General features: G+C 37.9%; 1 protein-coding gene across 2 annotated transcripts; it reads left to right on the forward strand.

The window, feature by feature from the left end:
* The first annotated feature begins 3,652 nt into the window (after window positions 1-3,652).
* Window positions 3,653-17,024, forward strand: rogdi (rogdi atypical leucine zipper). Of its 2 annotated transcripts, XM_088316783.1 has the most exons (12): window positions 3,848-3,901; window positions 5,576-5,647; window positions 6,255-6,307; window positions 9,101-9,183; window positions 9,334-9,388; window positions 9,491-9,571; window positions 12,248-12,343; window positions 12,424-12,522; window positions 13,402-13,515; window positions 13,618-13,667; window positions 14,523-14,649; window positions 15,158-17,024. In XM_088316783.1, the coding sequence occupies exons 4-12, from the start codon at window positions 9,122-9,124 to the stop codon at window positions 15,197-15,199; spliced, it is 726 nt and encodes a 241-aa protein (XP_088172909.1). In that variant the 5' UTR covers window positions 3,848-3,901; window positions 5,576-5,647; window positions 6,255-6,307; window positions 9,101-9,121; the 3' UTR covers window positions 15,200-17,024. The 2 variants fall into 2 exon arrangements, with proteins under 2 accessions (XP_088172908.1, XP_088172909.1); XM_088316782.1 differs by lacking the exon at window positions 6,255-6,307 and having other exon boundaries at window positions 3,653-3,901.
* The last annotated feature ends 182 nt before the right edge of the window (window positions 17,025-17,206 follow it).

Raw genomic sequence — 17,206 nt, forward strand, 5'->3', positions numbered from 1 at the left:
TGAGGTGCACGCTTAAAGGGAAAGTCAACTAAACTTTGAGCAACTGAGCGACCTTTAGAGTCAGCGGCAAATGGCTAAAAATGGGTGGAATTATTTTTATTTTTTTTATTTATTTTTTTTAATTAATCTGAATACTATGTTCAGACTAATGGGGTTGCATAGAAAATACTACTGTAAAGAAAATTTCTGAGTTGACTTCCCCTTTAAATCCATCATAAATTGGCAGACCTTGTTCTCAAGTTCAGTAATTTTTCAACTTTGAGGGTTTTATGTTTATGTTCCAACAAACAGTTTGAGGATGTTGTAGAAGCTAGATGTAAATAGCACCACGAGTTTGAGTACAAAACGTTTTATATCTTCAATTACAGGCATAAACTATTTTGACTCTTCAAAGCTACTAACAATGTTTTGACTTAATACTGCACAAGTGTAAATTGATATTTAATCTGGTTTATCAAGTCACATGCCACTAATTTGGAAACAGTTTTAAGGATGACGGCAACCTATGGTGATTCTGGGGATATTTATGATTTGTACATGTGGAATTATCAAAGCTTTTGTGCTGTTTAATAAAGCCTCTCCTCATTACTGCCATAGTGTTTTTTTCTGTTACTTTTATTTCGTCAGTGTTCTTTTACACCATTTGGACACTCAGCAGTAGAAATCTTTACCACGCCACAGTCGCCGCATTCCTGGCATCTGTTAAGGTAAAATTTATGGGGGGAGAAGATAATGCACATCTGAAAGCAGAACGGAGCCTTCCTCAGCAAAAGCTGGGAAACATTTCAACATTGATACATTAAGTATTGAGATTTGGAGATACAAAAATTTGATGTCAGCTGACAGGACATCTCGCTGGAAGAGGCATAAAGAAATGTATGCAAGAGTTTGACAATTTTGCATCAATAATACAATTTAGCAATAATATGATGTGAAAAAGGTGGCAAAAATAAATAGGACAGTCTTTGTTACATTCAAAGAAAACTATGCACGAGCCATCCAACCGTAAATTGTAGACGAGCAATCATGTTATGTTCCCTTATCGCATCAGTACTGCAAGGGCTAAAAGAAAACTGTATTTTGAGATCACCTTCATACAAGTGATAAAAACCTTTGAATTTGATAGGAATTATTTAGAGCACAAAATGGGTGGGGCCCCTCTACCTACCTTTGAGGAACACCACAATCCATTTTCACAGACTCTTGATGTATGGCGGCCAACTTTCACAGTAAAGACCTACTTTGACAGATATGAGAGGGGACAAAGAAGTGTTCCTCTGGAAAAACAACAATCGTTCCTGGTGCAATTCATCAATCAGCCCTGTTTTGTATAGCATGACCAAATGGAAGCCGCTACCTGGTAAAAGGCACACTGCAGCCTTTCTGGCATTCACCCTAAGGCACTTGAAGGACTATCAGACCAAGTGACCAAATTAGTAAGACAAAGAACATGTGAATACCAGATGTCATGTTTAGAGGAACCCTACCACAGGTACCTAATCACCTGACCAATACAGACCCCACATGGTAAGGTGAGGTGTCAGCATGTTGTGAGCATGTTTTTCAGCGACAAGAACTGAGTGACTTCACTTACGTTCTAAATTATGATGCAAAGTATTTTTTCAAATTGTATTTTTAGTTTGAAGTGGCTTACTTTACCTCTACTATAACACTGCATTGCATTGTGGCCAAAGGTAGAATCCTGGTCGGTTATTGCGCCTTTTGCTGCTGTAAATCGTAAATGCTTGTGGTGGAAGCCACATGGTAACAAGTGAAACGTCACTCGTTAGTTGCCCAGACTACTACTACAACTACTGGTACTTCCTCTTCTTCCGGTTCTTTAGTAGTCCTCTTCTTGCATTTCTTGTAATTTTTCTACTTCGTAGTCTTCTTTCATTACTTATTCAATTTATTCTACTTTGTTTTGGTGGTTATCAACTACTGTTGCAGCGTTACTTGCCACCTTTATCATGCATTGTCCCCATGCTTCTTTTATCATGGGAAGGTGGCTCCAATGCACCGAAAGCATTTTCCAACCACCAAAAGAAGGTAGAAGTGGAGGAAATGGTGGTGGTGGAAGTAGTAGAAGTCATCAGGGCAACAATCTCGATAAGTGACAGTGTGTCAGTCCGAGCTCTATCTGTTCTAGGTCTCCGTTTTTGTCAAATTTCCCCAAAGATGTGACTTTAAAGCAAAACGACATGGTGTTATTTTTATTTTTCCGGGTGCATTTTTTGGTCTGTACATGTACTACATTACGACTTATAGTCTGCAAAATACAGTACTCAATCCTTTTTGGTGCTTCTGAGTTAATTCCTATCTTTAATGCATTGGGTTTGTCAGATGTCCAAATGGGAGCATGCTCATGGATTAAAACTGCACAAGTCCAAGGTGTTATACATTAAACAATCTTGTGAGCAAATGGTAAAATATAGCCCTAAATGAGGAAGCATATTATACAGGTAGTGCTGTGATCATTCTTTGCAAATCAGTTACCACTAAATGATTCAGCATGAATGTGTAACTCAAGGATGCTACAGAGTGTATATTGTACACAAACTTCATTGTCCTTTTATGGGATGGACTTAGAACTGAAAATAAAAACAGATGTCTAATAATCCACCGTGTAACAGTGGCGTGGCGTTGGGGTTTAAAAGTGGATCGCAGGATCATTAAAGGTTGGTCACAGGCATATAGTAAAAACATTGGCCGTACTCAGTTCATGACAGTACAGACATGGGATTTATTTCATTTATTTTGTTTATTCATGTTTTTTTTCCACACATACTCTCTTTACTTAATTACTTTACTTCTGTGTTATCATATTTGAAACATACTATACATATTTTCCAAGCTTATGTTTAAACAACACATTTGATCTTAACATTATCTTTATTGTTCTTAACCAATCTAAACGTGGGCCGTGATTTAGTGACAGTAGCAAAATGTGGATGCCAGGGTGACCGCAATTGAGAAACTGTAATAAAGATGTATGCTTCAAATCAAAAATTCATCTCGTATGTGTGTTCATTTTTATCATCTTGGCATTAGCTACACGTAACAGAAATACAAAAAAAAACGTCCATACGTTAACTCCTGAGGCACTAAATGCATGCATGGTTTGCTTATACCCGGGCTCCTTTCTGGTTTTGACGAGATCATTTCGCCATCAGGTACCTTCGAAATGCCGCGCAGGCATTGGTCACTGTTGCACAGCAGAAGTTTCCTAATAAGGATCAATGGGCGGGGTGATTTAATTCTGAACGTGTGACCGTGATATGTTGCATTCATGGTTCTCCGCAATTTTCTAAATTACCTTTCTATTCGTGTCGGATTTGTTTAATTATCTCGCAGTTGTTTTGTATTTTTGTTGTGAATCGTAAGATTTGAAACAACAGTCTGGTGTACAGAAATTGACCGAATAAAGTAAGTTGTCAAACCTTGTCAAGTTCAAATTAAAGTGTATATCATCCCTCCGTCCATTATCTTTTTCGCTTCTCCTCAAGAGAGTCGCGCGGGGTGCTGGAGCCTATCCCAGCTGTCATCGGGCAGTAGGCGGGGTACATCCTGAACCGGTTACCAGCCACGTAAACAAAAAAAAATATCTTGCCGTGTTTTTTTTTTCCATTCGTTCTGTTTGTTGTCATTTTGCGTCGAGGCGTCCGTTTTCCAGCGATAGTGTCCCCTTCCTTGATACCCGCGAATTCACACGACCCGTAAAGGCAGCACCTCGCCTGCTAAGCTAGGAAGAAAACGTATACACCGGGACACTCAAGATTGTGTTCTAAGGTGGCCATCGGAGCGTTGCTTGTTTTTCCTGTTCATCATGCTCAACCCTCAGAGATCAATGTCGGAACTGCCGAAGATGTCGGCTGCCAGTCAAGTGGAGAGAGCTGTGCTGGTAAGATGATGTTGTGTCCTGTCAGTCTGCAGGACAGCGAATGCGTGAAGCTATCCGCTTCACTCATTCACATTCACTTAATTTGTTAAATGCAAAATGCCCACGTCGTAGTCGTTTCATCAAATGAGTGGTGCACTGTTACGTTCGTTTGCAATTATGCAGGGTCATCTTTACAATGCAATCGGGTCTCAGAGCTACTGCGATAGAATGCAGGTGCAATTAAGGCAATTGTTTGCACTGTCACTTGTGTGTTGTGGTTGTGCTGGCGGCGGGCCCGATCGAACTAACATCCGTGGAATTAAGTGTGGAGCTACTGATAGGAGGTCAGTAACCCGAGTCGGGTTTTTTGCAGGCACACAATTCTTATCTTACTTCCTTCACTTTCACGAGCGCCTCCAGTAAATTTATCAGAAACACATGACACTGCCAAGGCAGCATTGATAATATGGAGTGGAATTATGATGCTCATTTATCACTTTCTACAGTAATTTATAGGATTCATACAAAATGAAATCTACTGGAATGGAAGATAATGTAATCATTTGTTAAGAATATGGAATGGAATGAAGAAATACTCCTCCAAATAATCACTTGAGTATGAGTAAGTGAAGTTAAAAACAAACATTTTCATTAATGATTGTGAGGAACTTCTAAGTCAATATATTGCTGGTAAGTATGACCATACAAACATTTTTTTTTTAGATTTAGCGCTTTCTCTCTGCTCCTTTTCAATAATGCGCACGACCCTTTCTGTTGCAAGAAACAGAGAACTGTAATCGGTATGGGTTCAGAGTTCAGACGAACGTCAATGTCCTCCCAAGTATTGGTCAACCGGTTCTGGGCATCGTCAGTCCATCGGTGTACTGCCGTCAGGATTTCAGGCGGCCCCAGTCCGTCCGAATCGTCGAGAACGAACAGAACAATGCTGTGTCACGCGCACGCAGGTGCCGCACACCTGACACACAGCCAAATACAGAATTAAATAAAATGGTGTTGTATACCTTCGCCACTGCACCCGGCACTTCCCAACATCTCTACAAATCGTCAGTGCCTCTAAAGCAGTGATTCTCAACCAGTCTGCCGCGCCACAGTCGTGTGCTATGAGATCTCATCAGGTGTGCCGAAGGAAATTGTCCAATCTCAAATATCTCTGATTAAAAAAATAGTTTACACAAAAAAACGTTAATTTATACATGATGTAGTAACAGGCACAACTATGAAATGCTCTTCAATGAGATGAATTAGTGGTGTGTGAAGAAATATTTTCCAATGAGAAATATGTGCCGTTTCTCATTAATACAATACAATACAACTTTATTTATATTGCGCATTTCTCAACAGCTGGGGCTGTAACAAATCGCTTTCCATATGGTGTAATATAAATTAAAGGTTGAGTAACACTGCTCTAAAGCAAGAAAATCATCCGAACGCAAACAAACAAAACATGTTTTCTTTATCCACATTTATTGCCTTCAAATCCCATAGAAGTTTTCAATGGAACGTTGCTTAAATGTTTCAAATCTGTTCAGGAGTGGGCGATGTGGTTAAAAGGCTAGTATATAATGGACAAATGTTGACGTTACCGTTTTTTTTTTTTTTTTTTTTAATCACCTTGTTGTGACTCCTTGAACGTCCAAATCAATCACGTTTGCTGTTTGTGTGAATTTATATCAGGAGGAGGAGTTCAACTGGCTTCTTAAAGAAGAAGTACATGCTGTACTTAAGCAGCTCCAGGATGTCCTCAAGGTATGCCTTGATAAGCTAACAATGTTAAGTTTGTTTCCATTTCAGTTTAAAGGGGAAGTCAACCCCAACAATTTATTGGCATTGAAATGTTCTACGCGCCTTCACTAGTCGAAAACATGGCGTTTTGATAAATATCGTGTTTGTTGATTATGAGTTAAGCAGTAATATCCACCCATTTTTAGCCATCTCCCGAGGGGCCGGCCATTTTATCACTTCTGTCCCCTGAAAATGACATCACAGTTGCTCAGAGTCATCAAGCAACAGCCACAATTTAAAGTGCCTCTGATTACCCCAAATTATTTTCAGATATTCTAGTAATATATTTGTTTTGTTAATAGCAGAAACCCGAAGGTTTTTGCGCTTACACTGACTGATATTTGGAACTAGTCCACCCAGACTAAGGTCCCAGTACAAGCTGAAACAAAGCATGCCCCAAAGAACAATGCTGCTCCTAGCATGTTTGATGGTTTTCTTTTGGTGATAAGCAGTGTTGTATTTGCACCTAATATAACTTTAGGAATTACTATCTGGCCAAAAAGTTCAACGTTGGTTTCAGTTGGCTAAATAATATTTTCACATTTTTTTTCCCTAAATTTTGACGCCAAAGTTGAACTTTTAAACAAGTTCTTAACCAAGCTTCCAACACAGGAACTGAGTCAAGTGAGTAATTATTTTCTTTGCTACTCTCACTTGGTTTTCAAACAATCAGCTTCCGGCATCCATTAGTCGTTTCACATGATGTAGTTTTCGAAAAGTACATCCAGCACAGGGAGTCTTCTTCGCAGTGCATGTGTACTTCATGCATAGATCTTGTTCTTGTTGTTTTGAGAACACACTTCTGAAAGACTTTTGTGTGTGATGTCCCGTTGACTCATTTACAGGCAAGTCTAATCACATGGCACACATTAGTCTAGACTATTTTCAAAGAGGGCAATTGTCCTTGTCAACTTTTGTTTACTTCAGTGTTGCCCCTAGAAGGGTGCATGCGGCAATTTTTTATTCAAGAATATCATAATGTGACCTTAGTACGTTTTTTTTGTGCTTCCAGCCATGTTGACTGCTTGAAGTAGGAAATAGAGGTGCAACAATTAATCGACTAGTCAATTATCAAATTGGTAATTGTTTTTCATAATTGATCAATTGTTAGGTGCTTTTTTTAATGTTCAAATGTCCAAATATTAGGAATTTCAGCTTCTCAACTGTAAATATTAGCAATTTCTGTTGTGAAAAGCATGAAAGCGGACTTATCTGTGTTGAATCAAAGTAAAACTAGCTTTACGTTGGAAAATAATGTGTGTGTGTGGGGGGGGGATACATTGTAGGTTGATTGAACACTCTATATCAGGGGTCTCAAACTCGCGGCGCGGGATGATAGTTTGCGGCCCCCGCCTTATTATGAAAGTTTAATGTTCGTGCGGCCCGCGAATTTGATATGACTGGCACTTTACACTGTAAAGTGCCAGTCTGTAGTTATAAAGCTTTAATTACAGTGTAATTAAAGCTTTATAACTACAGAAGTAGGCCTACTCATCCCAGAACTATGGTTTATGCTTAGGATCTCTGCTATTTGACAAGATTTTGATTTGATTGACAGGAGACCCATGCGCGAACAGGATGTGCAGTCTGACGGAGCTTTGCATCAGCACTAGCACAGACGGGACTAATTATAAAATGTAGGATTACCTGGTCACAGTGGATAAAATTGAACCGCGGATTATTGTTGGGCACATCTTCAGCTTTAAAACGAGGGTAGGATTGTAATTTTTTTTCAATGTTTTAGTAGGGGTTTGATTGATGAATGTTCCACTCATGTTCAGGACAATTCATGTTCAGAAGAAGATTAAAGAACTGTTAATACAGACATTTGACTCATTATTATTATTATTTATTACTGATTAATTTTCTTATTAATTCCTTATTTATTTTCTTATTAATTCCTTATTTATTTTTAAATCTTATTTTGTGTTAAAAAATAAAAATAAAGACATTTGAGAAGATTAGATTTTTTTTTTTTTTTCTTGCGGAAAACCTGATGCGGCCCAGCCTCACCCAGAGTCTGCCTCTAGTGGCCCCCAGGTAAATTTAGTTTGAGACCCCTGCTCTATATTGTCCCTAGGAGTGAATGTGAGAACGGATGGTTGTTCGTCTTTGTGTGAGGAGAAGCGGAACAGATAATGGATGGAAGGATGGATGTTTGACCATTTTCTGATGAACCAAAGTAGTAATTGAATCACAATTAATTAATTGTGCAATTTCTGCACTGACAGTTTGAAATAATGTTTCGTTTTTGATTAAATCGATGGAAATGTATTTTTTTTTTATCCGAATAATCGAGAATTATTAGACTCAACAGTTTTTAAAGTAATTGCTTGTTGCAGCTCTAAGAGAACTGTAGTAGCACCCTTATGTAATAATTTTTTGAAAATGTAATGATGCCTGAAAATGTACTACAATTTGCACTTGATCAAAAATGTAACAAAACCTAATTATATATATAAAAAAAACCAAAATTGACTGATAATAAAAATATTTTGTTACCGATAATGTAATAATACATTATTAGAGATTTATTATTAAATTTTCAGGTGGGTCTTTTTTTTCTCAAATATGATCATGTTAAACTTGTCAGATAATGTAGTAAAGAGGTGCAAGGGCCGCCAGTACTGATGCCAATTATTGGTGAAATGATTCTATTTTATTATTTTTGATAAAATTAAGTGTTAATTTTTTTTCTTTCACATTTTCAGGCCTAAATACATTTTTAGGAAATTATGACATTCTTGGGTGCTAAAGGACACCTAACCAAAAGTCAGAGTGGGTCTAACCTGTATTATACCAACTGAAGACTATTTTCTCTGCATAAGTCCATCTTTTGCCAAGTTAAGTCATCAAATTCAGGGAAACTCGTCACTCTAAAGTTGCACAATTTGACTTTGACCAGGCGTCATTTTTCTTTTCTACTGCGAGTTTGTAAGCTTTGCAAATAAGTTACATTTGCAATGATGGTTTGATTAATTTAGAAAAAAAAAACGATAAATACAAATTGACTATACATTGTCACTATATCCACATGCATCTGCTGTTATATGTTTGAGAAAAAAGTGTGGCTGACGCGCACACACACACACACACATCTGGCGCACGGGCCGTTAAAACCTTAAACATCCGCATGTCCAGTTCTGTTACACTGACAAGAGTTTTTCAAGTGAATATGTCGTAACTGTCTATTTTTGTTAGAGGCCGTCTTTAGTTATTAGTTCCCGATTGTTGAACAGGTGAGCTTTGCAAGGTAAAGGTCAACTTCCAATCACTTTATTGACACTTTAGGATCGACATGTGCATTGCATCGGTCAAAAGTCGTCATCATCGATTAATATTGATCCCCATTTGTGAGCATTCAGTGCAACACTTAGTTCTCTCCTGATGTCTGCATTTTGTTTTGCTCCTTTATAGGAGGCTTCAAGACGTTTCACCATGCCGACGCCTGGCCTGGAGAGTCAGCTCAAACAGGAAAACTTCATCCTGGGCAGCTCAACGTAATGGCAGCCACCATTCATTTTAATGACTCAGTGTTTGTGTGTTGGGCAGTATTCCTTTTGTGTATAGAGGTCATGACTTCCACATGAACACGTTTAGCACATGTTACTTTGGTGTTTAAGTGCAAACAAAAAAGTGTTGTTTTGCAGCATGGATCAGGTGAAAGGAGTGCTGACACTACAGGGAGAGGCTCTGACTCAGACGGTGAGTTTGAGCTGCTCTGCGTTTTGTGTTTTCCTTCTGTGAAAATGAAATAACAGTTTGTTTCACCTAAACGTTTCCCGTGTTTGTTTTTATTTCAAACAGGATATCAATCTGAAGGTCGCAAAGAGTAGTCAAGTGCTACACTTCCAGTTCAGGGAGGACAAGCAGTGGAAATTACAGCAGGTATAATTGGCTACATGGAACAACATAGTTCAAGTTTTTATTCCAACAAAGTTGGTCAATTTGGGTATTTGTTTAAAAAAAAAAAAAAAATATATATATATATATATATATCAGATTTCCTCAGATCGCAATTCATATTAAGTCGTATTTAAACCCAAAGACAAAGACAATTGTGTTTTCAAAGGAAAATGAATAAACCTGTAATAGGGCTGCTTGATTATGAAAAAATATTCATCATGATTATTTTAGTAATTATTGAAATCACGATTATTCAAACAATTATTCATTTTTGGGGTGCAAAAATATATTAATGGGTATTGAGATAAATAAAACATTTTATTTTAAAATAAAAAAAAGTGCAAATGTATCATTTCAAGTATGGTTTCCTTCAATAAAGAAATTTTTGGAGTTTACTTGCTAAACACTTTCAAAATTACCGCCGAACTGTTGGAACATTTAAATAAACAATTTCAATAGAACGCTCAAATACTGAACTCAACTATACTTACAAGACATTGTAAAATGAGTACTATGTTAACAACGTTCTATATAATTTAGTAATTGTTGAGTGTAATAATCGTAATCTTAATTGAATTTTGATTAGTTGCGTAGCCCTAACTTGTAATTGACTGATAAGAATAACGTGGCAGTGAAGAAAAATACTGCAGAATTTTGTGTCATGGGTTGCATTTTGTTGATTAATTATTAATAGTATTATTACTACTTTATTTTGTATTTTCTTTTGAAAAAAAAACAAAACAACAACTCACTTTTGTTGAGGCAGTAAATTTGGGGTTTTGTTTAGCTGCAATGATGAAAGTTATAAAATCATTAAAAATATTTTAACGTGTGTGAAAAGATTTATTGAGTTTCCCTTTTTGCATTGAACTACAGAAATTAAAATGAGTTTTACCACATATAACACCAACAGTCCATACTTAAATATATTGGGCATGTTTATGGAGAAAAAGACGAATAATAAGAAGGAGACGAATAAGAACATAATAAGCCCATAATTAGGTAAGCGGATTTGAATAGTAAATTAGCCAGATAATGTTGTTTAAATAAACCTCTGCCGTTAGCATCTCCCCTGCGGCGCTTCATGCACAGGTGTTTTTTTTTTTTTTTTTTTTTTTTGTCAGTAACTGACAATTTTTATGAATAAGGCCGAAGGGTCGAGTCCGGAGCTGTACTGAGGGCAGGGGACTGACCGGCAAGAAAGGGTCAAGTGCCCAGCTCTGCTAATCATTACTCATAAACAAAGTATCATTTGAAACAGGGCTGATATCATTGTCTTTCTTGCATAAACAGATTGAAAAACATGGGCAATCAATTACAGGCTCACCCGTGGCAAAATACTAAGTTTGTATGACAGATGTTTCAATTATCATGATGAAGCGATCATATAGCCCTGCTCATGGTTTCTTTACTTGCCGCAAGTTATCCTGTGTCATAATGTTGTTACGCTCCTGAAGTCAACGTTATCGTCAGAGTACACAGAAAGGGTAGTAGACTCGCGTCACCACATTTGCATTCATCCTGAACCAACTGTGACATAGTTTGAAGACTGTATAACACCTGCAGGCTTCAGAAGAATGCAACACCCATTTGACTTTCAAAATACTTTATAGCAATGCCGAGCCAAGTAATTCATTAAGTCATTAGGATTCCACACGTTAATTACTGCAGTGATTCTTTTCATTTATTTTTCCTCCAAAACAAAGCAACTTAATCAGAAAACGCTAAGAACAAAATTACAAATCTGTCGACCTCTGGTTGAGTTAAAGCAGTGTGGTGGAGTTTCCATGCATAAATAATATTGTTCGAGTCTCCCAAGTGTGAGTACTTTCAGAGTTCTTTAGTCCTCCATGAATGTAGAAAATGATCTGACTTTTAAAGGGGTAGTCAACCCCCCAAAAATGCTTGACAAGAATTTGTTCTATGCTGGCCCATGAGTCGAAACACGGCATTCTGATTAATATTGCGTTTGTGGAATATGAGTTGAGCAGTAAAATCCAGCTGTCATTTTGTCACTTTTGTCGACTGAACATGACATCACAGTTGACATCAGATAACGACCAATCATGGCACAGCTTCAGAGAACAGGTAAACCGTGATTGGTCGTTAGCTGAGCCCTGAATAAAAATGTCAAGTCGACCCCAAAATTTTCTTTACAAGAATGTGTTCTATGCGGGTCCACCAGTCGAAACATGGCATTGTGATTCAATAATTTGCGGAATATAAATTAAGCAGTAAAAAACGTCTGTTTTTATTCATCTCAGGGGGCTGCCATTTTGTCCTTTTCTGTTGACTTAAAATGACAGCTGAGCCATCAGTGAGGCCTGAGCAACTGTGATATCATTTTCAGTCGACAAAAGTGACAAAATGGCCTCCCCCCCAGAGATGCCGAAAAACGGATAGTACCTCTTTACTCATATTCCACAAACATTAATCAGAATGCCATGTTTTGTGAGACTAGTGACGGCACATAGAACAAATTCATGCAAAGAATATTTTGGGGTTGACTTCCCCTTTAAGCAAAACAAGATATTTGTGGACATCGGGTTGTACAATAAATGTTGGGACAGAAGGGAAAGATTTTCCCTTGTTCCCGCGACTAAATTCACAGCCTGCATATCCCTCTCCCCTCTTTGCATGTGTCTTTCCTTGTGTCAGATTCAGGATGCACGAAACCACGTCACGCAAGCTCTTCAGTTGTTAAGCAGCCATGATGAGAACTATGACTTCAAAACAGGGGCCGAAGTGAACAAGGTTTGCCTTTTATAAAAAGCATTGAATGGATTGATTTCTGATGCTTCGGTAATCTCACCTTTCTGTTGCTGTTGTTGTAGCTAATGGATGCAGTGATGCTCCAGCTGACTCGTGCCCGAAATCGCCTCACCACCCCAGCGTCCATGACACTGCCTGAATTGGCCACCAGCGGGCTGATGGTATAAAGTGTTTTTCACATAAGACTCATTGGGTTCGGACGGGGTCACCTTAAATTAATACAATACAATACAACTTTATCTATAAAGCGCATTTCACAATAGCTGGAGCTGCAAACAACTCATTCACTAACAGCCGAGTTAAAAAAAAAAGAATATTTGACATCTTTAGCCGTCAATGGCAGTAAATGAGTTAACACACACGCACAACAAATGTATAAACTAGTTTGAAGTCAGAAGCCAGGAAATATCTACATGTTCAAACCTTTTTTTAAATTTATTTCAAACAAATAATACTTGCAATATCTCGTCAATATTTTTAAACAATTTGCAAAGAACATGAAGTTGACACACAAGATTTGCCTAAAATGATATCGTGAGCCGGAGCAGGCCCGAGGCCGTAAGTTTCACACCTGTGCTTTAAATCCTTCAAGCTGCTTGGCCGCATCTTTGGAACACCAAGCTTCAGTTTGTTGCAATAATTTCTAATGGCTTGAGGTCATTCGGTGTCCCTTATATGCTTCTTCTTGAGCCACTTTGCTGCCCTGGCAGTAGACCGTCAAACCATTGAATATTTTTTATTCTATAATATACTCATTCAACAAATTCATTTTCACTCACAATCACATGAGGAAATGTATACATTGAGTTGATAAGGAATACTGCATTGAATACTATTTGTTGTTATGTCTTGAATTAATTTTGAGTCCATAAACTCTATATTATAATAATTGAAGTTTCATGTGTGCAAATGGAGGCAAATGCAAGTAAATAAGAACAGTATGAGTGATTATGAACGATTGTATGTTTGACTCCACAATGTAAAATTGTTTGCTGCCGCACAAGATAAACACTCCCTAACAAGACAAATCCTTCCATCAGAAAATGTTCACTCCTCCCATGCCTGGTGATGTGATGGTGAATTTTTACATCAATTTAAGCAAACTGTGTCTCACCGTCTACCAGCTTCACGTGCTGCCGCCCAACACCACCAAGGTTTGAATACATGATGCATCTCAATACTCTACTGCATGAAGTTGCATCAGCTGTCACATAATTGTTTTTTTTTTTTGTTTTTTTTTTCTTGCTTCTTGATAGAATTTCAAGCCATCTGGAAGCTCTGTGTTGCACAATCCGGGCGCCATGTTGTAAGATGAAAAATGAAATCAGTTTGTCTGTTGTCAGATATCAAGTTAATCTATCAACCTTGTAGTGGTGCACACTGCAGCCTCTTGTGCAGAAGATGAGTTTGAATCCAAGCCAATTCTTAAATAAAATCAGATAAAAAAAAAGATGTGGACATTGTCAGGAAGGGCATCCATTTTAAGACCGATGCCAAATAAATAATGTGAGGTACTCGCTATGGCAACCTCGGTGGGACAAAGTGAAATTACCGCATACGGCTTGTACAGTTGAACAATTTTTTATTTTGTGTGGACCAAGATGGTTAAATTTACTTACAAAAAAAAATAAAAATTGGGTTTGAGATGCTATCCTGCCTGTACCTACTCAGCTGCAGGTTTTTGGTTATCTGGACATTGTGGCAATTTGCTAAGAGGGCCGGGCTGTTTTTCACATTACCCGGGCTGCTATTTTTTTTTAAAGTAGATTTCCACAAAGGATGTTCGATTTGCTCCCCGTTTGGCTGTCACGTAGCTTGCTCCTGATCAAATCTGGCAACTACTGCTCTGTAGTTTTCCAAATATATTATTTTATCGGGGGCATCAGGCATTCTAAAAAAATCTGGTGAACATGTATTCCTAAATGTAGCAGAAAGTTAGAATCGGATCATCAACAGAATGTATGGACCTGACATCGCAATCGAAAAATATCTATATACTGTGACTAACGGGGAGTTGGGTGCAAAATAATAAAATGACAGTGAAATTTTGTCATGATAAACTAATTTAAGCATTGTTCAAAATTTATGATCACGGCTCTCTATTGTGTGATGTATTAATCAAAATGTATTTATTTTTGGTTCCTTCTTCTTGCTTCCTCAGTGAGCTCAACAACAACCGCTTCGAGGTGAGCCACGTGCACAAGGTGGAGTGTGTCGTCCCTTGGCTAAACGACACGCTGGTGTTTTTCACAATCTCGCTACAACTTTGTCAGCAGCTCAAAGACAAGGTGTGTGTTGTCTTTTTTTCTGAGAATACTCGCAATTTAGTTTCCACCATGTTATACCTCACATAGGTTCTATTGTCCACAGAGATGGCAAATTCTGGTCGAGAAAGTAAAAATTCTGCCACAGTTTGTCCCGTTTACCTGACTGTCAAGTAGAACTGTAGCATCGATTTTCCTTTCTAGACCTGGATTTCCCGTCTCTGTGGATGTTCTGCTGTAGCTTAAATACACTGTCTGCCTGATTGTCCACAGTAGATGGAAAAAGCTTGCACACCAAATGCCATTATTATTTATCATGGTCTCATTGTTTTCATCACAGAATCCTGGCATTTGAACATGGGTGAGTAGACTTTTTATATCCACTGTGGACGGAAAGACACACAGATAGTGTGGATATAAAAGGTCCACACACATGTTCAAAAGCCTATTCCGTGACATAAAAAAATGATTTTAAAATTGTAATCAAGTATAGGAAAGGTGTGACTAACAGATTGTCCTCGTCTACCTGCAGATCTCCGTCTTCTCCAGTTTCTGGAACTACAGACCTTTCTAATCACCTCACAGTCTGTATCTGACCCAAACAAACCACACAAGTGTGAAGGACATGCTTTTATTTATTGGTCAATATTTATAAGCCAGTCATACTACTTCAAGTGTTGCATGGTCGTTCAGGAGCCAGTTAGACGCGACAGACGTGTTTGCTTTTTGCCGTTTGTGCTTTCCAGTGGACCCACATTCCTCTGATGTGTTTTGCATTTCACAGGACTGACATAAACCTCTCCATGAATGTTTTTTTTGTTTGTTTTAGATTTCTTGTTTTTTATGTTCAAGCAATGTTGTGACTAATTGTCATCTGGTTCTTTCCAGTCTCATGTGGCGAATGCTAATCTCTGCACTCAGGTGAAAATAGTGGAAAGGGAAATGCTGTATGTAATGGAATGTCCATTTCTGTTCGCAGATATCAGTGGAAAGGTTCATGTATTCCCTCACTTGGAAAATTCTGAGAAAATTTTCAGAATGACAAACTTCCCATGAGAATTCTGGGAATTTTACAGTAATTCGTGGGTATAATTAACGAATAAATTAATTAAGAAACATTTGCAAAATGGCAGGTTAGTCTATTACACGGAACCAATACAAATTTTGCAGCCTAAAAAAGCCAAATTGAGTTAATTTGGTCGACTGCATCCCTCCATCCCTTTGACAAAGCACACTACTGTTTCACGGGAAGGCCACACTCCCTCCATACACTGCAGACAGCAAATGTACGGAGGCCCGAACTACTGTCATCGTATGTTGACAACTTTTTTTTTTAATATGATACTTATTTTCGTTTTCGACATATCATCCTTTGACAAATGAAAAACATTCTGGCATTTTACATCAATTACCCCCAAATTCCAATCAATTCTCCTGATTTCCCATGGGACAGTTTGTTTCGAAAATTTCTCAGCTACGCCGGGGAGCGTTGTAAATCTTTTATTTTCATTCCTATGAGTCTGTGTGTAAACTGGGATTCCTGTAACACTACTTTGCATGTTCTATGATGCAACTAGCTCTAGCTCAAGTCCTCAGTGTTTATCACTGCATTCATTTAACCACATGCAATTCTGCTGTGGATTTGTGTTCTTTGGCAGCAGTCACAGTCCAGCTTTACATTTACACCAAAGTGTTGTGCATTAAAACTGGAATGCTTCATGAGATGTTTGCGACTATTAAGCGTTAAAACATGCGCCACCAGTGCATGATGTCGTGTGAAACGCATACTTTGTAATCTAGTACAAAGAATCTTTAGCAACGGCACCACTGCATTGATTAACACTATAGGGCATATCTGTGCTGATTGACTAGTGTGTCCGTTTTAAACCGTGATTAGTTGTGCGAGTCTTTTGAAAGTCATGTATGTGAATACAAAAACTAAAACAGCATTAAGATCAATGTATGTCTTTTCTTTTTTTGGTGTTATTAATCGCCTGATTGGATGTAATTTATCACATTCCCGTTGTTCGAATAAGCTAATCAATCATGCATTTATTTATTTATTTAAATGTTTTGCACATATTTTGCTGATTCCTTGTGAACCAAATACTCATTCAATAGGCCTTTGTCCCAGCGGCCATTTGGACATATCACTTGAGGGAGTTCATAGGTGGCATTGATCAAATACTTAAAAATGGGTTCAAGAGTCCCAACCGTGCCATCAAAGAAATTGACACTAGATCTTTCCAGTTACACCTTTTTTTCAACCTGCAGTGTCAAAATGCCCTCTGAGATGATGGCCTTTTGTGAACAAAATCATTCCAGTAAGTGTTATTTACATAGAAAACAGTGATTAAATGAGGAATTATATCTGTGCAATAAAAAAATATCAAAGCAAATTGTTCATGTTTCATTACCTAACCAGATGTGTATGTTGTTTTGATCACAGCAGCTGTTAGCCAGCAGTGACTTTGTCAAACTTCTCTTGAACATTCAGATTGGCTTTAGCTGTGTCAGGCATCGATTGGTACATCCGGTGAGACAGATTAACTCCTAAAACAATCTGATTATCCCATGGCAA

The sequence above is a fragment of the Idiotropiscis lumnitzeri genome, chromosome 15 (genome assembly GCF_059441095.1).
Source record: "Idiotropiscis lumnitzeri isolate Australia: NSW breed Sydney's pygmy pipehorse chromosome 15, RoL_Ilum_1.0, whole genome shotgun sequence".
Classification (NCBI taxonomy): domain Eukaryota; kingdom Metazoa; phylum Chordata; class Actinopteri; order Syngnathiformes; family Syngnathidae; genus Idiotropiscis; species Idiotropiscis lumnitzeri.